The following is a 26,138-nucleotide window of genomic DNA, read 5'->3' on the forward strand; positions in this document are numbered from 1 at the left end:
GCCTGAAGGAGAACCACCTGTATGTGAAGCTGGAGAAGTGCAAGTTTCACACCAAAGAGGTGGACTTCCTGGGCTACAAGCTGTCAGACAAGGGGCTGGCGATGGACAAGGACAAGGTGCAGGCCATCCTGGACTGGCACAGCCCCAGGACGCGCAAAGATGCCCAACGCCTACTAGGCTTCGCTAACTTCTACAGGAAGTTCATCAAGAACTTCTCTCGCGTTACGGCTCCCATCACGGACTGCCTGAGAGGCAAGCAGAAGTTCAAGTGGACACCAGAGGCGCAAGCAGCGTTCGAAAGCCTCAAGAGAGTGTTCGCCTCAGACCAAAACCTGTTCCATGTGGTGCAGGACGCGCCCCTACGCATTGAGACAGATGCTTCTGAAAAAGCTGTGGGCGCAATTTTGTTGCAACTGGACGCCAACAGGGAGTGGAGACCCTGTGCCTTCTTCTCCAGGAAGCTGACACAGCCTGAACGCAACTACACAGTGTTTGATAGGGAACTTCTTGCGATCTACGCTGCGTTCCAGCACTGGCGACACTTCCTGGTGGGCGCAAAGCACCCCATCCAGGTGTGCACAGACCACAAGAACCTGGAGTTCTGGAGAACTGCCAGGGTGCTCAACCAGCGGCAGATACGGTGGGCAGAGTTCTTCTCGAACTTCAACTTCTCCATCCACTACATCCCGGGGGAGCAGAATGTCAGGGCGGATGCCCTCTCCCGCAAGCCAGAGTACATGGAGGAGGAGGCGCCACCAGCCCCAAGGCACATTTTCCCCCCGTCGGCATGGTCCTGCGGAGCAGCTGTGGTGAGCGAGGCAGAACTCACAGCACTGACGGCAGCGGATGAATTTGCCAACCGCATCTTCAGAGAACTGAGAGGGGGGAGGGAGCAGGCAAAAGACTTTGCAGAACGCAGAGGGCTGCTTTTCTACAAGGGTGCGCTGTACCTGCCCACCACCCAGCTTCGACGTACGGTCCTCAAGCAGATGCACGACAACCCTACAGCGGGGCATTTGGGAAGGGACAAAACCGCTCACCTAGTCATGAGACACTTCTGGTGGCCAGGGGTGCGGGAAGATGTTCGAGACTATGTAAGGGGCTGTACCACCTGCCAGCGGGCGAAGGTGGTCAGAGCAGCGCCACCAGGGTTGCTGGAGCCCTTAGCCACACCACACAGGCCGTGGGAAGTGGTGTCCATGGACTTCATCACAGATCTGCCTTCGTCCAGGGGTAAGACTGCAGTGTTGGTGGTGGTGGACCTTATGTCCAAAATGTGTCACTTTATACCGTGTGCCAGGGCAGTCTCGGCAGAAGAGACAGCCAAACTGTTTGTTGATCACATTTTCAGACTGCATGGATTACCTTTAAGGGTTATTTCGGATCGTGGCCGCCAATTTGTTTCCAGGTTCTGGCGGCGGCTCATGAACCTCCTGCAGGTGGAGGTCAGCTTGTCGACGGCTAGACACCCGCAGACCAACGGACAAGCGGAGAGGGTCAACGCCATTCTGCAGCAGTACCTGAGATGCTACGTCAGCCAGCGGCAAACGGACTGGGTGGATCGCTTGCCACTAGCAGAATTTGCCTACAACAATGCAGTGCACGTCTCCACAGGGGTGTCGCCCTTTAAGGCCAATTACGGGCGCGACCTCAGATCTTTCCCAGAGAGGGAGAGGGAGGAGGAGGAGGAGGAGGGCCCACAGGCTGAGGATTGGGCAGAGGAACTGGAGACGGTGCACCAGCAGCTCAGAGAACACTTGGAGAGGGCCAAGGAAGCGTACAAAAAGGGGGCAGATCGCCACAGGCGACAAGGGGAGGTCATCAGGGTGGGGGACAAGGTGTGGTTGTCCTCGGAGGGCCTTCCCACCAGAGGGAGGTGCAAAAAGCTGGCACCCAAAAGGCTGGGCCCCTTCACGGTCACGCAACAGGTAAACCCGGTGGCATACAGGCTGGCACTGCCAGAGGACATGAGGGTGCATCCAGTGTTTCATAGATCGCTGCTGTCGCCGTACAGGGAAAGCAGCAGGCTCCGAGACAGCGAACAAACCCCCGAGGGAGGGGGGGAGAGGGAAGGCAGGGAGCAACTCAATGAGGCCACGGCCATCCTGGATTCAAGGTGGGGGGTGGGGGGACTGGAGTACCTCATGGCATGGGAGGACGCTCCACCGTCCCAGAATGAATGGGTCCCAGCCACTCAGATACAGGAGGAATTCTTGGTGGAAGAATTTCACGCCCTCTTTCCCCACAGACCCAAGCCCTGGCACATGGAAAGGGAGGGGGAGGAGGAGGAGGCACGGGAGAGCAGCTCACCATGGCGCTGGGAAGCGGAGTTTGAGGAACCAGAGGATGAGGTATGGGTGTCACCGAGATCCACCCAGTCAGAGGAAGGAGCAGATTGGCAGAACGTTTTTACCCCCACCAGCTCTGACGCCACGGACTTTTTGGGATTCCCGTCCGCCCAGGCGGAAGGGGGGGGCTCGCAGGACTGGGGGGAGGTATTCACACCAACGGGCTCGGAGAGCACTGAGTTCTTAGGCTTCCAGTCGTCACCGACACATGGGGGGGGCCTGGGGAGGGGTGAAGGAGAGCTTGGGAGGGGGGTGGATGTGAGGGACAGGGGATATCGCGAAGTCCCTCCCCTCCTGAGTTCAAGCCCGTCCCCGAGCAAAGGGGAAAGCAGGGAGAGTTCCGATTCCAGTGGGGAAGCAGGAAGTCGTGTCCGAGGCTCAGGCAAGGTAGAGGAGCCAGGGTCCCAGGTGGGACAGGAAGGGGCAAGCAAGGGGGGAAGACCCATCCCTCCAACTCCAGAATTACGCAGGAAGAGGAGGGGCAAGAGGATGGGTCTGCCAAAGCTTTTGTGTTGGAGAAAGACGCGCCAAAAGCCATTAGGAGGTTCTGAAACCGACTGACAACATCGCTCCGTGTAAATAGCAATGACTTGAGCACTGTAAATACGCAGCACCAATAAAAGAATAAAATGCAGAGCTGCGTAGCGTCGTTACTCTGAAGTAGTCCACTCCGGCCACTGTGACAGCACTTTTGTTTAAAAAGACTTAAAAGTTAAATGTAATAAAATAGACATTCGGTGGGTGGGGAGACAGGTTGCAAAAAAAAGCAAAATTCAGCTGCATATGAATCACTGTTTATAACTGAAACAAAATAAAAAACATTCCTTCCAGTAGCACCTTAGAGACCAACTAAGTTTGTCATTGGTATGAGCTTTCGTGTGCATGCACACTTCTTCAGATACGAAAGCTCATACCAATGACAAACTTAGTTGGTCTCTAAGGTGCTACTGGAAGGAATTTCTTTATTTTGTTTTTCGACTACGGCAGACCAACACGGCTACCTACCTGTTTATAACTGATATATGCTGCAAATTTTTTAAAAAGCACTATTTTTTAAAATTGACAATCAATAACATTTTTTTAAAATGCACATTAATGCAAATGAAAAACACAGTATGAAAATGTGCCATGGTATATGTATATGCTGTGTAAGAAAGAGCTTGTTTCTTGCTGCTCCAGAGGGCAGGACCCGAAGAATTGGATTCAAATGACAGGAGAGAAGATTCCGACTAAACATTAGGAAGAACTTTCAGATGGTAAGAAAGGTTCGGCAATGGAACAGAAGAAGGCGGCAGACTCTCCTTCACTGGAAGTTTTAAACAGAGGTTGGATGGCCATCTGTCAAGGATTCTTTCACTGTGATTCCTGCATTGCAGGGGGCTGGACTAGATGGCACTTGGGTGCCCTTTCAAACTCTACAATTCCATTCTGCGATTCTATATCAGGCGATATACTGCTTAGTATCGTTATTCTGTGTTTTTCAGTTGCGCTAATGTGCGTTTTTATTGTTGATCTGCAAATAAGATGATGATGGTGGAGATGAGGTCACAGGGAGCAAAACACCCGGTGTTCACAGGGGAAGGGGAATAGAGCTTGGAGCAAAATTTCAAGGGTGTGGTGGGAAATGGCCTGGCCATGTCGCTTTATGAATAAGAAATTTCTGGACCATCCAGGAACCAAACTTCCTCTTCCTCCCCCCCCCCCCCCGCCTTGCCCCAGGCTGATGGCTGGCCCTTTCATGTGGAAGGTCAGAAAATGCTGAGAGGCGTTGGAGCCGCCACAAAATATTTAGTCTGCGGCTTGCAAAAACTGACAGACAGCTCAAAGCAATGTATCACACGCAAACATGCACAGTCTCCCTAAGGGCCTGTGCTGGGTGTTCCTCTGCCAATCAAGCTCTTATGGCAGCATTTGAACCTGAGAGAACCCCGTGAAAATCGTTTGTGTAGGATTATTTATATACATATCTTTGTAGGACTTATTCTCTAAACGCCAAGTATTATGCGTATTATCTCGGCAATCTTTACAGCAACCCAGTATGCTATGTTGGAGTTACCATCACCGTATTACCGTTCTGGGTGTGTGTGGAATGCACTGAATGTTATTACAGTATTATCAATTACTGCATTTATATCCCACCATTTTCTCCAAGGAGCTCGAGGTGGCATGTATGGCTCTCCCGCTCCTCGTTTAATCCCCATAACAACCCTGTGAGGTAGGACAAGCCCAGGGAGCTTCATGGCCAAGTGTGGATTTGAACCCTGGTCTCCCAGGTCCCATGTCAACCCTCTAACCCAGGGGTCCCCAAACTAAGGCCCGGGGGCTGGATGCGGCCCAATCGCCTTCTAAATCCGGCCCGCGGACAGTCCGGGAATCCGCATGTTTTTACATGAGTAGAATGTATCCTTTTATTTAAAATGCATCTCTGGGTTATTTGTGGGGCATAGGAATTCATTCATTTTTTTTCCAAAATATAGTCTGGCCCCCCACAAGGTCTGAGAGACAGTGGACCGGCCCCCTGCTGAAAAAGTTTGCTGACCCCTGCTCTAACCCATGGGTAGGCAAACTAAGGCCAAGAGGCCAGATTCCGGCCCAATCGCCTTCTAAATCTGGCCCGTGGACAGTCTGGGAATCAGTGTGTGTTTTACATGAGTAGAATGTGTGCTTTTATTTAAAATGCATCTCTGGGTTATTTGTGGTGCGTAGGAATTCGTTCTTTTCTCTTTTTTCAAAATATAGTCTGCCCGCCCCCACAAGGTCTGATGGACAGTGGACCCTGCTGAAAAAGTTTGCTGACCCCTGCTCTAACCACTACACCACACTGGTGTAGTGTCCCCAATTGATGCCTCAAGGTGAACTTGATGTGATGTCAGGAGATCCCTAATTCCCCTAGGAAAGAGTCCAGTTTGGCAAACCCTCCCGTTGCCTTTTCTTAATAATTATTTTGCAAACCAAGAACAGACTGGGGGAGATCCAAACCCAGGGCTCCTGATGTCAGTTCTCTAGTTCCACCAGGGATAGGGGTCTAACCCATCTGGAGATGGAGGTTTCCTTGTGTCGGATTCTGCATGATTATGAAAGCACCAAATGGTATATTTGTTCCCCCCTTCCTCCTCTCTCCTTCCCTTCCCTTGTGTATCTTTTGAGTGAAACACAAAATGCTGATTGGAACTGAAACGACATCTGCTCTCTGTAAGCATTGGTGCGAAGATGCCAATGGCCAGCGTCTATTTCCGACATTTCCATCTGCCTATTAAAAGGTGGCGTTGTTTTTTTCAGAAACCTTGGGAAGTCAGGACTCCGAGTTTCCTGCCTCGGGTTAGGTAAGTGGAATTCTTGGGGTTTTCCTTTTAATTCAGCTTGCGGGCGGGGGGGGGGGAGATTCAGTGTGCTGCATACGCAACAAATGTACTCTGTGGAAGATGCAGTGCAATGCAGCTGTCCAGAGAGGAATTGATTGGCAGAGGGCATCCATATCTCTCTGCATTGCTTTCCCACTTTCAACAGCCATGGCTTCCCCCAAGAGAATCCTGGAAGCTGCAGTTTGCTAGGGGTGTTTGCAGACCCCTGTTCCCCTCCCAGGGCTGAATCATGCTTTCCTGGTGGATTTCATTCCTGGCTTGGGATCTCCACATTGTCGCTCTTGCATTGTCTGTTGTGTTAAGCTGACCCTGCTCCTGGAACCCGTTGCTAAGGTGGATGGAGCTCAAGCTTGTTCCAGTGCGACAATTGTTCTGAGCGTCCATTGAAGGTACCATTCCTGCAGGAAGCGGAATTAAAAGCTGTCCCAGAGTTTTAATTCCACAAAGGGTGTGCTTGCAACTCCTCCATCCCTATTCCCTGTCTTGGGGACAGCTCAGCAATTCCTTTCTTGTTTCATTCAAGCTCATTCTGCAGTGATCCTCTTGGCATTAAGAATAAACAGGTTGGAAATCAGACCGGCCAACTGAGGCAGCCAGCCAGTCAGTCAGTCAGTGAGCACTTAGAAAAGGATGTTGCGATTGCTGTACTAAGACCCAGTGTGGGTTTCTCAAAAATAAGTCTCATTTCTTTTTTTTGATGGAGTTACAAGCTTGGTGGATCAGGGGAATGCTATGGACGTAATGTCTCTTGGTTTCAGTAAGGCTTTTGACAAAGTCCCCCATGATACTCTTGCAGGGAAGCTGGTAAAATGTGGGCTGGATGAGGTCATTGTTTGGTGGATTTGTAGGTAGTTGACTGACCAAATCCAGAGTGCTCAGTAATCATTCCTCATCATCCTGGGTGGAACTGGGAAATGACAGGTGTGTGTTCTGTCCTGGGCTTGGATAAAGGAATTGGGGGGATGTTCTTTACATTTGCAGGTGATATCAAGCTGGAAGGGGCAGTTAATGTTACAGAACAGAACTGGTATTCTGGACATTTAACAGCATGGAGAACCAAATCTGGGACCCCCTTTTGCTTTCCCGGTTTGCCAGGAACAGTAAATCTGCACCTTGTACACATGGCAGACTTTTGACTTTTGCCCCACAAAGAGGCAGATCAGTTATTCCCAAGTGGTGTGTTTGGTGCATACAAATGAACTTTTTAAATCCCCAAATCCAAAGGCTCCTGTGAGCCCAGAGCACCCCTCCTTCAGTGGACCCCCATCTGGTTGGTGGCACAGATGCTTCAGGGTTGCATAGTACCCAGTATGCCAATGGATGGCCAGTTTCTCGGAAGTCACACAGCAGCGGAGCTAAGTTCTTGCCTTCTTCCTCTGCTTGCAAACTTCCCAAAGGTATCTGCTTGCCACTAGGGAAGAAAGAACAGGGGACGAGATGCACATATCTTGACCTTGTCCAGTACAGACAGCTGCCTTATATCGAGTCAACTAATTGATGCATCTAGCTCAGTACTGCCTGCACTGACTGGCAGCAACTCTCCAGGGTTTCAGACCGAGATCATTCCCAGTCCTACATGGAAATGCAATAGGAGGATTGAACCCGGAGCCTTCTGCACGCAAAGCAGGTGCCCTGCCACTGGGCTGTGACTCAATGAATGGACTCTTTTTTTCCAGGAGTTCAGTTCCATCCTGCCTTTGTCCTTCCTTCATTCAGGGGGTTGGAATAGATGACCCTCGGGGATCCCTCCCAACTCTGCAGTTCTGTGATTCTCTCCTTCTTTTCATTTTTGAAAATCCTTTTGTCTGCCTCTCTCTCTTGCTCTCATTCTCTTTTGTAGGAACATGGGTGACATTTGGAGGACAGATTACGGATGAGGTAAGAATTGTCCCCTCCCTCATGTTTATTTTGTTTACTATATTTATTTATTTGACGATCTGTTCCTGAGAGGTACCGGTACCTCCTCCTCCCCTGTCCCAGATCTATTCTCCTGAACTGAAGATGTGAACTGAGGTAGGAGGATCCCCTAAACTGGGGGAGGGAACTGGTGCCCCCCCCCTCCAGAAGTTGTTGGATTCCAGCTCTCATGAACCCCAGGCATCACGGATGATGGGACCTGGAGTCTAGCAACATCCGGAGGGTCCCAAAGGAAGCCTTGACAGCAACTTTGTTGTGTGTCCCGCCTCTTAGATCCAGCCTAAATTTGCATCTATATGCATAAATTAGCATATCTGAATTGTATGCTAATATGTTTCATTTGCCTGTGCCCTGGGTCCATTAAGGGCCTGGCCGACATCCCTCTAAGTGAAAACCTAGTGGTTTAGCAAAAGTAGCATTATTTTTAGTTGTACCCTGAATTTCACGCCTCCTCAATGCCCTGGTGCAGCCCACAGCTCAAAAACAATGCATCAGAACAGCGAGGCAGTGCTGGGTAGCGGTTAGAGTGCTGGACTAGGATCTGGGAAACTGGGACTCAAATCCATACTCAGCTGTGAAGTCCTCTGGGGAACTGGGCCAGTCCCCATCTCTCAGCCCGCCCTACCTCACAGGGTTGTTGTTGTGAGGATATAAGGTGGCAATGTATGCCACCTTGAGGGCGGAAGATAAGTGTAGCAATAAATATGCACACTTCGAGAGAGGAAATGCATTTCAAACTCTGCCTGCTGTGAGAAAATGCATTTAAAAATGACCATATAAATGCGAGCTTTGATGTGGATTTAAAAATAAGAATTGCAGATGACGGCGGAAAGCGGGTGGAATAGATTCACTGGTGAGAACACACAGAAGTGGCCATGTTCTAGAAGTAAATGGATGAGCGGTGGGTGTGGGTGGGCAGGTGGAGGGGGGCAGCGAAACCCCACCAGTCCTGCAGAGAGAGAGACACACACACACACCTCGCACCCCGTGCCTCAGCTCTGCCTCTCTTTCAGATGGCGGAGCAGTTGATGACCTTGGCCTACGACAACGGCATCAATCTCTTCGACACGGCGGAGGTCTATGCTGCAGGGAAGTAGGTGCACCCATCCACCCATTTCTACCACCCCCATTGTGCTTTTCTGAGCACTTTCCCATACATTCTCTCTGTCATCCAACCCAAGGCCCTGCGAGGTAGGCTAGTCATCCGCGGCAGGTGGGAAGGGGGCTGAGAATAAGAGAGAGCAGCCTGTCGGAGGCCACCTGGCGAGTCCGCGGCCATGCCGTCTTCAACCCCAACCCCACCCCAGAGAGCCATTGCAAGCATCCCCACCCCCACCTGCGACTCCTCAAAAACAAACAGTCCTTGCTGCTACTGTTTCTCAGCTTCCAGTGTGATTGGATCAGTCGGTTTTGCAGAGCACCAAGGAAGGCTGCCTGTTTTGGGTTTTTTTCTACCCATCAGTCCATTTTACAGAGCTTCCTCCTTATAATCACATGGCCAACTTAGAACATGGATTCACACAGAGACATTGTGGGGGAGCTCCTCTGAAAGCAGGTAACTTTATCTGCTGACACTCCAAAAATAAAACTTTGAAGGTCTAAGAGTAAAATGCATCTCCACTTTCAGTTCAGAAAGTCAAATAACTGAGGGAATACTAGCTTAAGCCCTGATTATTATTTTCTCCCCCTGTATGGGGTTGTATCCTGGTCACCAAAATTCATTTTGGCTACACTCACTGTACTGTAGCAAGCTTGACTTCATTTCTGCATGAGTCTAACAGCCACATTGTCTGTCTCTTTCTGTGTCTTGTAGGGCTGAAGTCGTGTTAGGGAATATCATTAAGAAAAAAGGATGGAGGTAACTGTTCTTCTTTGGACCAAATCCCAATCCCATTCCATCTTGTGGTTAGACCTGTTGTCTCTGTATGCTTTAACATGTTTTAACCCGCCACCATGCTCAAGAACCCACGTGGACTAGAAGCAAAATTCATGCCATAATCAAAATGAGACACGTTTATTTCATGAAAGTTATGTGCTGCTTGACAGTAAAACAAAACCTCAGACCACACTGTATTTCACAGTGCCACCTATCAACAGCCCCATGAACTGCAGAACGTGATGACAGCCTTAGGCTTTTATGTATATAGCAAGATACACACAGTAATCCAAATTCCAGATCCTTACATTTTTGACCACCGGAACAATCATGACTGATACGTTTATACATTGTCTGCAGGATAGTGTGTGTGTGTGTGTGTGTGTGTGTGTCATTCATTCATTCATTCATTCATTCTATTTCTAACCTACCCTTTCTCCCAAAGGAGTCCAGGGTGGTGCTACTACACCTTTTCTCATCACAGTCTTGCTCAGGATACTTGACAGATAATTTGCCAAATGTGTCTAATCCTTCTCAGATTTAACATTCGGTGGAGGGGAACTTCAGGATGGTGGTGAATGCATTTAGGAGATTTACCTTTATCCATCACACATCCATTCTCTTCCCCCCCCTTCCTCCGCTCTTCTTGCAGACGTTCCAGCCTGGTGATAACAACCAAAATCTTCTGGGGAGGAAAGTACGTAAGCATTTCAACCACCCTGCTTGTGTGCCATTTGAGTTAGGAAAATCAAGCATATCTGGCGGGCGGTGGAGGGCCAGGGGACTTTGACTAGTTTCAGAAAGGGGGACTGATCCTTAGAATTAGGGATTCCCTTTTCAAGCATCACCCACCCACAATTTCCTTTTGAGGAAAGGGAGTGTGCCTCTGAGCATGGAGAGAATGCCATCCCCCCTTCTGTCCTCCCTAGCCGGTATAAGGTACGATTTTTGGGGATGAAAGATCAGCATTTCTGGATAGCCTCAGAGGGCAATTAGTTTCAGCTCCTCCCTTTCTACATAGTCATCTTTGCATAGCACAAGTTAACAATTTCGGATACATCAGTCTTCTAACTTCAGTCTTTCCTCCTTCTCCTCCCACCCCAGAGCCGAGACGGAGAGAGGACTCTCAAGAAAGCATATTATAGAAGGTAAGCTGAAGCCAAATTGCTGGGCACTTAAAAATTAACCCAGTGGGTATTCCCTGAAAGAGGCCTCTTCCCCAAACCTAGCGCTCTCCAGATATTTAATTTATTTATAAACATATTTACCGGTATATACTGATGTTCATAAAATTTAAAAAAACAGAACAATTTACAGCACTTATGTATAAATTCACATAATAGAAAACATCTAACAAGTAAAAGTCAGAAATCAACTGTTACAGAATAGAAAGTTGCATTCTTAATTGCCTGATGCAATAGAAAAGTTTTCAGCGGGCATTTCAAAGGTTAAAACAGAAGGTGCTTTGCTGAATCTCCAGTGGCAGGGAGTTCCACAGGACTGGGCTGATGACACTTGTTGTCAAGTAAGCCCTGCCAACTTGGGGAGAGTGAACAACAAAGCTCCTGAAGATGATCTCAGTGATGGAGCTGGGATATAAAGGTTCAGGCGGTCCTTGAGGTACCCTGGGTGTAAGTTCTTCAGGGCTTTGTAGATTAATACAAGGACCTTGAATCTGGCTCTGTAGGAGATGGGCTGCCTTACAAGCAACCCAAGGGACAGCACTGCCTGTCATCTTCCCAATAGAATTGTAGAGTGGAAGCAAACCAAAGTGTCATCTGGTCCATCCTCCTGCATTGCCTCCTTTTCAATCTCCGTATTGCTCTTGTAGAACTCAGCAAGCAGGGAGAAGGATGGGTCAACAAATAGGATTAGTTGGCTTTGCCTCTCCTTGGCTCTGGCGCCACCTGCTGTTGGGCTCCCTTGACTTCCACCCTACCAGGTGGATTCCACATCCCAATGGGTGATGGCTACCACTATGGAAATGTTAGTTTATAGGGTGAGGTGCCCTTCTGGTGCTGGGACACTGCAGCTTCCATCAGCCCCAGCCAGCATGGCCGTGTGACATGGGGGCTGATGGGAGTTGTAGTCCAAAACACCTGGAGGGCCCCAGGTTGGGAAAGACTCCCCTGCTGTGTGTTTTTGCTATTTCTGGTTGGTGTTTGAGTTGCCCTTGTAGGAGTCAGCTAAGGATAGGGGAGAATTTCAATTCCGTTCGATTCATGCTCTCCAAAACAATGCAGAAACTGAAACACACCTGGCCTTTGGAAATCGCACTGCTCCAAATGTCGTTCCTCTAGCCAAGTAATATGAACAGAAATGTATATCCCGGGGTAAATGCATATATTGGAGAAAATGCAAAAAATGCACCCTACTAGGGAAAATTGCTTTGTAAAATGTGCCAGTGCGGTGTAACAGTTAGCCTGTCGGACTAGGACCTGGGAGAGACCAGGGTTCAAACCCCCACTCAGCCATGAAGCGCACTCAGCCTGACCTACCTCACAGGGTTGTTGTGGGGGCTAAATGAGGAGGGGAAGAACCATGCATACCTCCTTGAGCTCCTTGGAGAAATGTAAATGCATTAAATAAATAAATGTGCAAAATCACATACAAAAACGTGGGACTGGGTCTGCAGCTTAATAGTAGAACAGACTCTTTGCATTCAGAAGGTCCCAGGGAGGGCTGGGCTAAGCCTTCCTGTCTGAAACCCTGGAGAGCTGCTGCCAGTCAGTGCAGACAATACTGGACGTGGGCTAGGCTCAGCAATACTAACAGCAGCTGTAGAGTCTGGCTGACCCCAGTGCCTTTTTTAAATTAATTGATACCCTCAATTACAAAACAAAGCACGCAGAGGCACCAGCAGTAGATGCTTTGCGCTGGAAAGCTTAAGCCTCAGTGGAATCCAGATGCGATTAAAAACATTAAAATATTGTATAACGGGCGGCGTTAATTCTTGCCCTAATTCTTTAATGAACATTGGCGAATTGAAACAGGGTTGTCCGTCATTGATTGCTGGCTACAAATAGAGTTAACAGGGAAGCATACGAGGGACCAGAAAGTAGGGAGCTGGGGTTGTATCCTCAAATGCGTGGGGACTGTGGTGCTTTCAATGGGTCCAACTCCCAGAGGGTGGTACATTCACCAAGTTGCTGTCAATTTCTCTGTTTGTACATATGCCCCACGTCTGCAGGGTGGGATATGGGGCATCCAGGTACCCGCAAGCGAACCCTTGAAGGCAGAGAGAAAGAGGAAAGAGATGGCAGAGACTTGAGGCACATTTGCACCATACATTTAAAGCACTGCAATATCACATGGCTTCCCTCAAAGAATTCTGGGAGCTGCAGTTTGTTAACGGTGCTGCCGAGAGTTGTTAGGAGACCTATTCCCTTCCCTGAGCTCCCAGAGTTCCCTGGGAAAGAGGGATTGATTGTGAAACCACTCTGGGAATCATATCTGTGAGGGGAATAGGGGCCTCCTCACAACTCTGAGCACCCTTAACAAACTACAGCTCCCAGAATTCTTTAGGTGGAGTCATGGCTGTTGAAAGTGGTATCATATTGCTTTAAATGCTTGGTTCAAAAGTGTTGCCTTGCACAGCTCCAAGAACCCTTTCGAAGGCACCTACCAGAGAGGTTATAGAATAATAGAATCATAGAGTTGGAAGAGACCACAAGGGCCATCCAGTCCAACCCCCTGCCAAGCAGGAAACACCATCAAAGCATTCCTGACAGATGGCTGTCAAGCCTCCGCTTAAAGACCTCCAAAAATGGAGACTCCACCACACTCCTTGGCAGCAACAGGGCCACATTCACACCTTCCATTTAAAGCACCATGATACCACTTTTAATCCCATTTTTCAGAAGGAACTGCAGTTCTGTGAGGGGAATTGTGTGTGTGGGGGTCTCCCTTAACAAACTACAGTCCCCAGAATCCTTTGGGGGATGCTATGGCTGTTCAAAGCAGTATCATAGTGTGTTAAATGTATGTGCAATTGCAGCCTTGGTGGTCCGCTGGCTGGCTCCAGAAACCACCTAATGAAGAAGACAATCTTGCAGTGCTCAGCGTGGGCCTTTCTCTCTGATGTGTTCGTTTTCTGCCTCCCCCTGCAGGACTGAAGGCTTCGCTAGAACGGCTGCAGTTGGAATACGTGGATGTGGTGTTTGCCAATCGGCCAGACCCCAACACGCCCATGGAAGGTAGGTGTGGCTGCCACATTTTGCTTTCTCTCTCAGAGCACCTGCTTCTTCCAAGGTGGAACCCTGCAATCCTTGTCCACGGCAAGGGAAGAGATCCGTGTTTGCCACACGTCAGCTAGAAGAAGCACTCTCCTCCCTCTTTCCCCTTCCACATATTGATTTATCATACCTGAAAGGATCTACAGGTCCATCCCCATGTGTCTACAGGAGTCCCTCTTCCCTCAGATTGGAAGGAGGCATGGCCAGAGCAATGACTGATGCAGAGATGCAACAGGCAGCTTCCTCTGAGGGCAGGTAAGTCCTGCTGCATCTCTGACTTGAGAGTGATTGGAGGTTCCTGTTGCAGCTGATGGAGAGAGGAGGCTGCCCCAAGCAGAGAATAGTTGAAACAGTACCAAGCCAGAGCAATGAATCCTGCAGGGGCACGCTGGGCAGCCTCCCCTGAGGGCAGGTAAATCAGCTGCATCTTACCTAAGGAGAAATTGATGCAGTTACACCTGATTCAAAGGATGAGGGGCAATTACCTGCCTCCAGAAGAGACTGAAAGGCAGCAAGGCCAGAACTGAAAATCATGCAGAGATGCAGCAGGCTGCCTCCTCTGTCAGCAAGAGAGGACACAAGGCACACAGAAACTTAAGTTAATTTATTCCTGTCAGGGTAAAATTACTGAAGGTTTTTAAAATGAGCTGTAACACCTCTGCAGATTTGGAAGGATTCCCACCCACCCCAAAGAACCACAGATTCCACTCATTCAGGAGACCCTGAAAAAATACCCCATTATCTTGGTTTCTGATTAGTTATCTGCAACAAGGGCTCCTGTGCATTGTAGAGTTTTGTAGAGTTTAAAGGTACCTCAAGGGTTATCTAGGTCCACCCCTTCCAATGCAGGAACCACAGAGAAAGAATCCCTGACAAGTGGCCCTCCAACCTCTGCTGAAAAACCTCCAACAAAGGGGAGCCCAACACTTCCCTTCCACTGCCAAACAGCTCCTAACCCTCAGAAATTTCTTCCTAAAGTTTTGCTGTAATGTTGACATTTGAATGGATTGGCTTAGGTCCCACCCTCTGGAGTAGCAGGCAACAGGATCGCTCCATCTTCCATGTGACAACCCTTCAGATACTTGAAGGTAGATATCACATCACCTCTCAGTCTCCCCTTCTCCAGGCGAAGCATACCCAACTTGTAAATGCACTCATAAACCCCAGTGAATTTCCCACTCTGCCATGGAAACCCTCAATTCCTTGCCAACCTTGTTGCCTTGTTAAGGATCTCAACTCTGAATGTTAGCCGTTTTCTGCCTTCTGTGTGTGTGTGTGTGTATGTGTTTGTGTGTGTGTGTGCGCGCGCGCTTGAACGTGAGCACACGTATTTGATTTTGAACTCGTGCATTTCCATGTTTTCGTGTGAGATTCTGTTCTATTTCCATAACAATACAGTGCATCGTAGAGAAGCGGGGAAACCTTTCTTGAGCCAAGTGCCACATTAGCTCAGCTAAGAGCTGTCGGGGGGCCACATTCCAATAGTATGTGGTTCTGGCCCTGCATAAAATTACCTGCTTCACACACAGAGGGAGAGAGGGAGAGGGAGAGAGGGAGAGAGGGGGAGAGAGAGAGAGAGAGAATTCCACATACACAAAGCTGTTTCTTGTTGAATCAGAGGCAAGTAAATTGCACACCACTGAACAGCAAGCCATGCCTTATGGCTGCTTAAAGCCTCAGAATGCCATTGCATTCCCAGAAAATGCATGCTGCTGCAAATTGCATAGACTATGCATTTGCAAGGAACACAAGTCCCCTAAGGCATTTCCTCCTCTTCTTTGTTCTTCTCGCAGCAGCAGCAGCAGCAGCAGCAGCAGCAGTTGCACATTTGGCACTGTCCTTTTCATGTTGGGGAGCGCCCCAACAAACATCTGGTGGATGAAATTTGTCCCTGGAGCATATCTAGTAAGCATGCCAGGGGGACCGGGGACTGTTCCCTTAAAAAGAAACATTTATCCATTATAGGATACTTAATTCAACAGAGCCATACAACAACCCTGGCAGGGAAACCAACCTCAGAAGTATTGATTTGTCCCAGGCCATCCCAGTAAGCGTCCTGTGTGAGCCAAGATTCAAGCTTCAGGTTTTAAGAGTTGTGAGTTTCAAGAGGGGAGTAGAGATTGACAGTGAGGAAAAGTGAAGCAGCTCTTGAGAAGCATTTTCTCTGCTGTTCGATCCAGAGTGATACTCGGTGCTTTTTCTTTCTTTCTTTTTGGCAGTGCGGGCCGGTACACAGTATCGCCCAGCTTTGGGAAGGAGGCAGGAGGGTTGCAGGATTCTGTCAGATGCCTCGCACCTCCTTCCCAAAGCATGGGAAGCTTCTGCCTGGTTTAGGGAGGGAGGCACAATGCTCTGGAAGTGTCCAAGAGCCCTCCCTTGTGTAGTGACTGCCAGCACCTTGCTGTCTAGAAAAGAAAAAACCTGGCTAATACTTAATATCACAATTTGCTCTCCCTCAGGGCTTCACCTTGAAAATGATTGAACCCCTGGTCAATCTGGATATCTGGAAATATTCAGAGTGGAGTTCAGAGAATCGCCTCTCTGTTTTCAAGAGGAGGGGGCTGTTATTCTTACCTGTTCCCCCCCCTTTTAAGGCGTAGTCATAAAGGAAGCCATGGCATGATTTTTAACCTTTTGCAAAATATAAGACATACCCCAAAAATAAGACATACCTCCATGCCATGTGGAGCGAGACCGCCGAGCGCCCCAGCCAGCAAGTGGGATTCAGTACGCCAGCTGCGGCAGCAGCAAGAGGAGGAGGCCTGCCATCCTGCCACCCGTCCTGGAGTGCCCAGCAGCTCGGAGCGCCCAGCAGTGCCGGGCGGAATGCCAGAGCCAGCGGCCTCACCTCCGCCCAGCCGAGGAGGCCTGCCACCCCGCTGCCTGGAAACGGCTGCTGGAGCGTGTAGAGCGCCCAGCAGCTCAGAGCCCCCAGCAGTGCCGGGCAGAGCGCCAGAGCCAGCGGCCTCGCCTCCGCCCGGCCCAGGAGACCTGCTGGAGCGCGCAAAGCCCCCAGCAGTGCCCAGCAGTGCCCCAAGCCAGTGGCCTGGCCTGGCCAAGGAGACCATAAGGTACCATAAAAACCGTAATAAAAAAAGACACCCCACCGACAATAAGCCAGCCTGTGGTTTTTTGAGGGGGGGGGAGTAATAAGACATGTCTTAAAAAAGGGGAAACACGGTAATTTATTGCACACGGTGGCCCAAGGGTGCTCTCCATTGTACCTTTAAACCCTGCGTGCGATTAGCTGTCCCCTCCCCAAAAAGGCTGCAGAAAATAGAACCCCTATTCCCGCAGAAGATGAACACCCCTGTAAAATTGGGGTGCTTATTTCATACCGGCACTAATCCAGACACCTGCACGTCTCCATCTGCCTTTCAAATCTGACTGATTTCTAAGGGATGACCATATTGACCACACCGTTAAGGTTAAAGAGGATTAGACAAATTCATGAAGGAGTGGCTGTCAGTGGCTATTAGCCACAATGGCTATGCTCTGGCAGGAGGGGAGAGGGTTCTTGTGCTTGGGTCCTGCTTGGGACATCTGATTGGCCACTGTGAGAGCAGGATGCTAGATTGGATGGGCCATTGGCCTGATCTAGCAAGCTCTTCTTACTTTCTTAGGATGATGACCCCCATACCTCTCACACATCTGGCAGACTTTAATTTTCCGAGCTTTAAAAAAGAGGTGCGTGTTTATCAGTCTTGCACTCAGCCTTAAAAGGGTTCACTCAAAGAGTGGGGAAGAGTAAGCGGAGGCTGCCCTCTGTGTTTCTGCATGAGTCACTGTCCTCATTCCCCTCTTTTCCCACATTATGGCATGAAAACTCAGCCCATATGCTCCATTAGTTGTTAATTGCAGCAGTGAGACTAAGCTGTGGCCATCAAGGGCATGTTAGACTCCAGCTCCCATCATGCCTGACCATTAAGCAGGCTGGCTTCAAGGGCCAATAGGAATTCAACAATGCCTGGAAGGGGTGGGGGAACCCGGGTTCCCTGTCCCTGGTTTCCAACAAGACTCACACAGTATGGAGTGAATTGGATTACAAAATACGTTTGATTGGCGCTTTCACTGTCACACTTAATCCTTACAACAACCCGCAAGGTAAGTCGGTGTAATGATTTCCCATTTTGCAGATGTGGGGACTGAGGCCGCGAGAAAGTGTGTGTGTTGTTGTGTACATGTGTGTGCGTGTGTGTGTGCCGAATGCCACTGAGCGTCTGCGGCAAAAATAAGGGGCTTTCCTGACTCTTGGCTGCACAACCCACCACACCAGCTCCCTCTCGGTGGGAATTAACCGCATATCTCTGTTCTTGGGAGCGAAAGACAGGGATGGTTGTCACCCCAGTCCTTCCTGACCGCGACAACGGGATCCACAGCAGTTGCTGAATCACCTTGAGTCAGGTTCGCCCCGTGCATTTCAAAGCACTGTGATGCCGCTTTCAAGGAGTCGTGGCTGCTTCCCCCAAAGAATGCTGGGAGCTGTAGTTTGTTAAGGGTGCCGAGAGTCATCAGGAGACCTCTGTTCCCCTCCCAGAGCTACGATTCCCAGAGTGGTTCCACATCAATCCCTCTTTACAGGGAACTGTGGGAATTGTAGTTCTGGAAGGGAGGACTAGGGGGGTCTCCTAACAGCTCGCAGCACCCTTAACAAACTACAGTTCCCTGGAGTCTTTAGGGGGAACCACGGCTGTTTGAAGTGGTACCACAGCGCTTTACATGTGTGGTGTGAATGTGACCCTGGTGCCTGGTTAGAGAATTTAAAACGGGTAGCTAAACCTTTTTTTGACCCAATGGCCATGTTCACCTACCATGGGGGGGGCATTGTACATGCTAGCAGTGGGTTGCCTAGGAGTGGGTGTCACTAACCCACACACCCCAGGCACACAAACAGAGGTCACAACAGCCGCCGCCACCCTCTGCTGATCCATGTAGATGAGCTGAAGAGGAGAGTGTTCATGAAACAATTGATCCGATGACAGGGGGTGGTCTCATCAGGCCCCTGGGCTTTGCCCAACCCCAGCACTGATTCTTCGTTTCATAGAATCAGAAAATTGTAGAGTTTGAAGGGGGTTTTGGGGACTACAATCCCCATAATCCCTGATCGCTGGTCCTGTTAGATAAGGATGGTGGGAGTTGTAGTCCAAAAACTAGATGGAGACCCAAGATGGACCCACTGAGCCAGTCCAACCTCCTGCAATGCAGGAATCACAGATATTGATGCAGTTGCTGCCAAAATCAGTGGGGTCACAGGGGGTGGGGTGGGGGGATGCCCCCAAACTGGAGGTTAACCACTCCTGGTTTAAAGTTCCCTTTGGGTGAGGATCTGTCGTCCTGAGACTGGGAAGGGCAGTCTTAACTTTTGCAAAGGAAAAGGGGAGCTTGGAGGGTGGTGGTGGAAGGGGCAACGAGTCTCGTCCTTTGCCCAGATTCCCCTTATGTTGTACACCATGCCTTGCGATACGCCAACGGCAGCTGTAAACTCTGGTCTCTCTTAAATCTTTCTTTTATCACCAGGGAACCCATTTAGCTCTTCCAAGTCGCGAACATTCATCATAGAAGGTACATGGTACCCCCCCACCTCATCTTGATTATCTGCATCCAAGTGGCATTTTATGGGATGGAATAATCCATGCAGTTTTGCTTTTTTCCCCATTTTTTTCTTTTTTATTCTCATTGGCAAATTTCTCCCATTACTCGGATGGCAAAATTCTCCATAAAATGCCCAACGGAAGCAAAGAAAGAAAGAGGGGGGAAAATACCACCCAAAAACAAAAAAAAACAAAACCACCCTTTGTCCCTTTAGTAACATCTTGCAAGTAAAATTTAAAATCCAAAATCTCTTCCACCACCCCACCGTCCTCCCTGGTTCATTCCATTCCACGTTTTCCTCTGCTGTCTCTGAAATGCATGCCTTGTGTCTGTGATGCTCTTTCCTCCACCCCTTCGAAATTTGACAACTCTTCCTAAAATTCTCAGTGGGGTGGGCCTTGCACCCCACCGCACCCCTTTCGTGAGATGTTCGTCATTTTCAAAAAGAAACCTACGAGATGCAGCCGGGTGTCCCAAGCCCCCGGTGTTTTTCTGCAACAATCTCCCAACCCTGAGTTCACTGCCTCTGAGAATGCATGAGGCAAAGGAACAGATTGGCAGAAATCGAACCCTTTGCCAAAACTGCAAAGGGACATCAAGTGACAGCAAGCAACTAATGTACACTCCTTTGATGTCACCCCATTGGCTGTGAAGCAGTTTGTAGATAAGAAACAAATAAACTTGGAGCTATTAAAATAAGAAGCGTACCCTGAGTTAGCGAGACTCATTTGATGACCGCAAGAAACCAAATCTTTAGGGTCTTTCGCCCAGTCTGGTGGAATGCTTTGTGCTAATAGAAATTTAGCAGGCACTTTCCCTTTCAACCCACGGAAGAGAAGTGCCTACGGAAAACTTTTCTATTCCATCAGGCCTATGCAGGCAATTAAGAATATAAGTTTCACTAACATATTTTAACCTTTATACATGGTTTTGGTATGATTTTAAGTTTAATTGTTGTAAACTGCTCTGATGTGACTAGTGGTATATGAATATTTTGATTAAATTAGTGAAGGATGATGGTGGTGGTGATAAATGTAACATGTGCCCTTTATAAAACCAATTTTGTGGCCACAAGTATTGAAAACAAAAAGCTCGATGTGTCCTTAAGCATGAACGGACTTGCAATCTTTTGTACGTAATGTACATGAAAAGCATCTTGACCACCAACTGGTCTTCTTCGGTGGTCTAGTATCTCAGTAACTAAATAGCCAGCAGAGTAGCTTGGGAGACCAGAGGAATTATTTTGAACATCTGTGTATGTAAAATAGTGGTTGTGATACCAGACCACTGCAGAAAATTAAGGATTTCATCCAACTCAGTTACACTCAGAGTAGACCCATTGAAACTGACAGACTGAAGTTAGTTCTACCCCGTAATCTGAGTAGGGCTGACCTTAGAGGAGAAGACTATGTCAATAACTCTTAGCTGCAATAGCTGTCCTTGATCGGAGAAGGCAGAAGCTTCTGAATACCAGTGATGTATCAGCGATGCTTCTGAATACCAGTTGCTGGAAACTGCAGGAGGGGAGAGGGCTCTTGTACTAAGGTCCTACTAGCGTGCATCCCATAGGCATCTCTTTGGCCACTGTGAGAGCAGGTTGTGCACTAGATAAAACCTTGATTTTCTTCCAACCCTGAGAACTGGTAGCAGCTTTAGAGACATCTCAGAAGGGGGCCTCCTTTTAGTTTGGTGCATGGGATGTGGTTGGTTCGCTTTTGCTCTCAAATTCCTACTCCACTTTTTGGCATGCAACTGTTTTGCGGTTGTTGGTTGCTGTTTTTTTTTTTTACTATTATTCTTTTGCTTTGGTTGGAAGGATTTTTGAGGACTTTTGCCATGCATGCTTCAGAACCCCCGTGGCGGCGGGACAGCTGAAAGAATGTCCAAAACCCAAAAGTCCCAGGGTCCCTGAAACACCCCGTAGCTCTGCAAAGGCAAATTGATTTCAGCATGAAGTTTCACAGCTACTTGCTCAGACGCTTTCAAGCATATCTTTCTGACCTGAAGGGCTGGAAACTTGACCTGTTGGTGTTGTTATTTAATTAAGGATGCTAAATTCTATGTCCAGCCCCAGCTTCTGTATTTGAGGAGGGCAACCCTTCATTCAGCCTAGCTTTTAAATAGAAACACCCTTGTCCTAAGCCGCCTTCTCTCCTCCGTCCCACAATAGCTCCTAGTTTTATGAATGAACCAGCTCCTAGTTTTATGAATTACCTCTTTGATACCTAGGCATCCAGAAGAAGCAATGCTTTCCTTCCAGATGAGTGGACAGGCCTTGTGGAAATATTCAAAGGAAGAGAAAAGATCTAAGGGGATGAGTTTTTCTTTGTCGTGACAGGAGAGGGGCGGGGCTGTTAGCTTAGGCTGGGGGCACAGATAGAAGTATGGGGTGTGTGCCAGGTGCTCCCCATTGGCTTATAAAATCCTGATCACATGAAATAATAATCTTAGAGGCCACCTTGATGCACAGCCTGGGAGGTTCCTATTCGAGTAAGCAGATGGCAAACCTCCAATGGTGCTGCAGGAAGCTTGTCTGCCTTTTGGTTCACATATTGTTCCAGTAAGTGTGACCTGGATTGAACTTCTCCCTGCATCCTTAATCACAGCCCTGCTGGCTGGATGAAATCGTTGTCCCCATCTAATGCACACGCCAGCCAGAAGCCTCCAAAAGGTGTCCCCTTTCTTGTTCCTGGCTGTTCTTAGCAACACAGTGCTGGGCTACATGGACTTTGGCAAATCTAATGGCACAAGATCTCAAAGGCAGGAGCCTCCCTGTTCAGTGTCAGCAGTCCCAGCCCTTTCACAAGGCAGAATGAGGCAGCCTGCCTCAGATGGCAAATTCTGAGAGACAGAAAGTGACTAGGGCCCTGCAGCTCCTAAGCTAGCCTGCTGCCCTAGGCTGTGGAGGAGGACTCTGTCCCGCCACCAGTTCTGAAGTAAGACCCAGCTACCAGTCTAGTCAGGTTTTGTGCATAGAATGGGGGACGCGCCATCTTAACCTTCGCCTCAGGCAGCAAAATGGCTTGGGTGGCTCCTGAGAGTCAGGAGGACCTCTGTGAGTTCCTGGTTCTGGTTCGGGAGGAGAGTCGGAAATATCCCAGCTGATCACCCTGTGCTTAGCGCAGGCATCCCCAAACTGCGGCCCTCCAGATGTTTTGACCTACAACTCCCATGATCCCTAGCTAACAGGACCAGTGGTCATGGATGATGGGAATTGTAGTCCAAAACATCTGGAGGGCCGAAGTTTGGGGATGCCTGGCTTAGCGACTTCTCTAGGCCACAGTGCATCCTTTGGAACAGCCCTTTGGGTTGACCCTTCGATGCCCACTCTGGAAGGCTCTCTTCCATAAGCTGCCCTTCTGTGCTGTCCCCTCATACCCCACCCTACCCCACCCATCCGGTCACGACGGCTTCACCCTCCCACCTTTTGTGTTTCCATTTCATTTCGCGAACTCGTTGCCTTTCCGCCGGTTTTTGGATGGGATCTCCCGGCGCACCATCAGTGTGAGGCATTTCCCTGGAGATACGGTCTGGTTTTCCATAGGGAGTTGCTGTTCTCAGCTCCTCCCTCCCTCTCCCCATCCTCCCAACCCCCATTTTTGAGGCCAATAATTTACGCTGCTTGCAAGATGTCTGAGTAGTCAAAGCCTCCCCACCCTGGTCCCTCCTTTTCTTTTCTCCTTTTTTTTTGTGTCGTGGCCTTAATTCGACAGGGCGGGCCGGCTCATCGCCTTGGGTTTAACGCCTCTCTCGTTCCTTCTCTCTTTCTTCCTTTCTCGTTTTTCCAGAGACGGTGCGAGCCATGACCCACGTCATCAACCAGGGGATGGCCATGTACTGGGGGACGTCGCGGTGGAGCTCCATGGAGATTATGGTATTGTGGATGAAGAAAGAGGGTGGGGGGTAAAAGGGTGGCAGAAAGAGAGAGAGAGAGAGAGAGAGAGAGAGAGAGAGAGAGAGAGAGAGAGAGAGAGAGAGAGAGAGAGAGAGAGAGAGAGAGAAGGGGAAGCCAAGAGGAAGAGTGGGCGGCTGATAGAAAATATGCCAAGCAGATGTGTAAAACTGGGACCCACCTGATTCCTACCTTCACCTCAAAAGTAAAATGACCCCAGGAAGATAGATGGATGAATTGCCAGGAATGGAGATAAAATCCGCAGGCTCAACTCAGAGGAAACAAGGTGGAAGGGAAATTCCTTGAACCAGAGATGCAGTCTGAAAAGCAGAATGGAATGGCTAAATTGCCAATGGGTGTGTGAAGGCTGGAAGGAACAGAGCTGCCAAATACTGGAGCTTTGATGGGGGCGGGGACAGGAGTGGAGGTGCAGCTAAGACCTTCACCTCAAAAGTATGTACATAGGGTGGCATGACTGGGCAGTAAGATTGCAACAGGGGAGAGGCCCTAATCTAATGGGGAGGGAGGTCAAATACCCAAACAAGGCTAGGAGCCAAGATGGGTAGGAGCTCTCTGTGCTTACTCAGTGGTGAAGGGGAAAGCGCTCTGTGCATCCTCAGGGGTCCTCTAGCCTTTTTCTTTTGCATGCGCTGGGACCAGAACCCTGGCTTTCCTCAATACCTGGAATGGCTTTCTTTGATTTCCCTTCCAAGCCGTGGACCTGGGGAGGAGGTCCAGTTGTCCATGGCGCAAAGGAACAGGCAGGGCCTACTTGCCTTCGCCCTCATCCCCCTTCCTGACTGCTTTGGGGCGTTTTTTTTGCTCCCCCCCCCAATAGGAAGCATATTCAGTGGCTCGCCAGTTCAACCTCATCCCGCCCATCTGTGAGCAAGCAGAGTACCACATGTTCCAGAGAGAGAAAGTGGAAGTGCAGCTTCCAGAGCTATTCCACAAGATTGGTAAGTGTGTGCGGAAGCCGCATCTGGGATGCCAGCAAGGCTGAATATACATGGCAGAGGTGATGCTGCCCTGCTGAGAGAAAAGGGTGCCATGCTCTTAGCTTCAGTGAGGCTGCTTGTTTTGGTATGGCTGACAAGAGGCAGAAGGGGTCAGCAAGTACAGATTCCCAGGGCCCAGCAGTCCAGAATGGGGGCTCAGAGTGACTATCTCTCAGCCTAGCCTACCTCGCAGGGTTGTTGTTGTGGGATTAATTGAGGAGAAGGGAGAAAACCACGTAAGCCACCTTCAGCTCCATGGAGGATAAAGGTGGGATGCAATCAATAAATAACAGAACTTGAGCAAGGGGTGAGGATGGAACAGTTTAGCATCCTTCCCCGCCCCAGTACCTGTAGCCCAGGGCCTGATTCAGCACACACACCCTGGGGGGCTTTGAAGTTTATCCAAAACATCCAGGCCATTTCACTGGAGATCTCCTGCACATCTCCCATCTGGTTTGGTCCTTAAATCCCACCCTGCCCAAGGCTCGGGGAAGCAGCAGGACAGAAATCCCAGCATCCTGGCGCCTCCCCCGCGATCTGCTTCCCACAGGACCCCCAAAAAGCAGTTATTTGGGGAAACTGTTTTGCTTAACCTTTTTTGCCCTGCTGGCTCAAAACTGCAGCTTGGGATTAAGAGGCTTTCAGCATATTAATTATCATTAATAAAAATGTCAGAGAGGGGCCAGGAGCAGCTGCCTTTCCCCTGAATGTTTAATCCTGTCCCAATGAGCCAGCTTTGACCTTGCCATCCTAGCCTCTCTGAATTGGCTCTGCGGGGGCTGGAGGTCCCTGGGCTGCCCTTTTACTGATGGTAAAAAAAGGGCTGATCAGTGCCTGGCTGTACAGACCCCCTTGTATTCCCATCACGGGAGAAAGGTGAGATAGGAATGTAATAAAATAAAACGTGTTTTAAAGACACAAAGGCGGAAAAGATGGAATTAAGTCACACAGTCACACACACACACACACACACACACACACACACACACACACCACTGGTCCTAGGGGATTAGTCAGTTTCAAGGAGGAGGATGCCACCCATCTGACTGGGTTGTCCTGGCTATTAAAGGGAGCTGATGTTCTACCTCCTTAAACGGTTCAGGACTGCAATACTTCAAGGGCTGACTCTCCCCATATGAACCGACCTGGACCCTGAGATCATCCTCTGAGGGCCTTCTTCATGTGCTACTTCATGTACGCAGGCTGAGACCCTACCTGCCTGCAGACTGTCTAGCCAGAGTGTTGCATGCTCTAGTTATCTCCCGCTTGGACTACTGCAATGCGCTCTACGTGGGGCTACCTTTGAAGGTGACTCGGAAACTACAACTAATCCATAATGCGGCAGCTAAACTGGTGACTGGGAGCAGCCGCCGAGACCACATAACACTGGTCTTGAAAGATCTACATTGGCTCCCAGTACGTTTCCGAGCACAATTCAAAGTGTTGGTGCTGACCTTCAAAGCCCTAAATGGCCTCGGTCCAGTATACCTGAAGGAGCGTCTCCATCATTCTGCCCGGACACTGAGGTCCAGCACCGAGGGCCTTCTGGCGGTTCCCTCATTGCGAGAAGCCAAGTTGCAGGGAACTAGGCAGAGGGCCTTCTCAGTGGTGGTGCCTGCCCTGTGGAACGCCCTCCTAACAGATGTCAAAAAGGAAAACAACTACCAGACTTTTAGAAGACATCTGAAGGCAGCCCTGTTCAGGGAGGAGTTTAATGTTTAATAGATTACTGTGTTCTATTTTTCTGTTGGAAGCCGCCCAGAGTGGCCGGGGAGACGCAGCCAGATGGGCGGGGTATAAATAAATTATTATTATTATTATTATTATTATTATTATTATTATTATTATTATTACTACTACTACTACTACTACTACTGCATGAGGTCCAGAGGGTGGCAACACAATAACAGGCCTTTTC

General features: G+C 49.3%; 1 protein-coding gene across 6 annotated transcripts in view; it reads left to right on the forward strand.

The window, feature by feature from the left end:
* Positions 1-26,138, forward strand: part of KCNAB2 (potassium voltage-gated channel subfamily A regulatory beta subunit 2) — a 115,553-nt gene that overhangs the window by 78,331 nt on the left and 11,084 nt on the right. For 5 of the 6 annotated variants that reach the window (XM_060276123.1, XM_060276122.1, XM_060276124.1 and 2 more), the window contains 9 exons: positions 5,628-5,671; positions 7,551-7,588; positions 8,641-8,720; positions 9,441-9,485; positions 10,156-10,200; positions 10,608-10,651; positions 13,613-13,699; positions 23,119-23,204; positions 24,061-24,181. In XM_060276123.1, the coding sequence (XP_060132106.1) occupies positions 5,628-5,671; positions 7,551-7,588; positions 8,641-8,720; positions 9,441-9,485; positions 10,156-10,200; positions 10,608-10,651; positions 13,613-13,699; positions 23,119-23,204; positions 24,061-24,181 (590 nt within the window). Of the gene's footprint in view, positions 1-5,627; positions 5,672-7,550; positions 7,589-8,640; positions 8,721-9,440; positions 9,486-10,155; positions 10,201-10,607; positions 10,652-13,612; positions 13,700-19,255; positions 19,301-23,118; positions 23,205-24,060; positions 24,182-26,138 lie in introns of all 6 variants that reach the window. The other variant, XM_060276125.1, reaches the window with a different exon arrangement.

This window comes from Zootoca vivipara, chromosome 6, assembly GCF_963506605.1.
Source record: "Zootoca vivipara chromosome 6, rZooViv1.1, whole genome shotgun sequence".
NCBI lineage: Eukaryota > Metazoa > Chordata > Lepidosauria > Squamata > Lacertidae > Zootoca > Zootoca vivipara.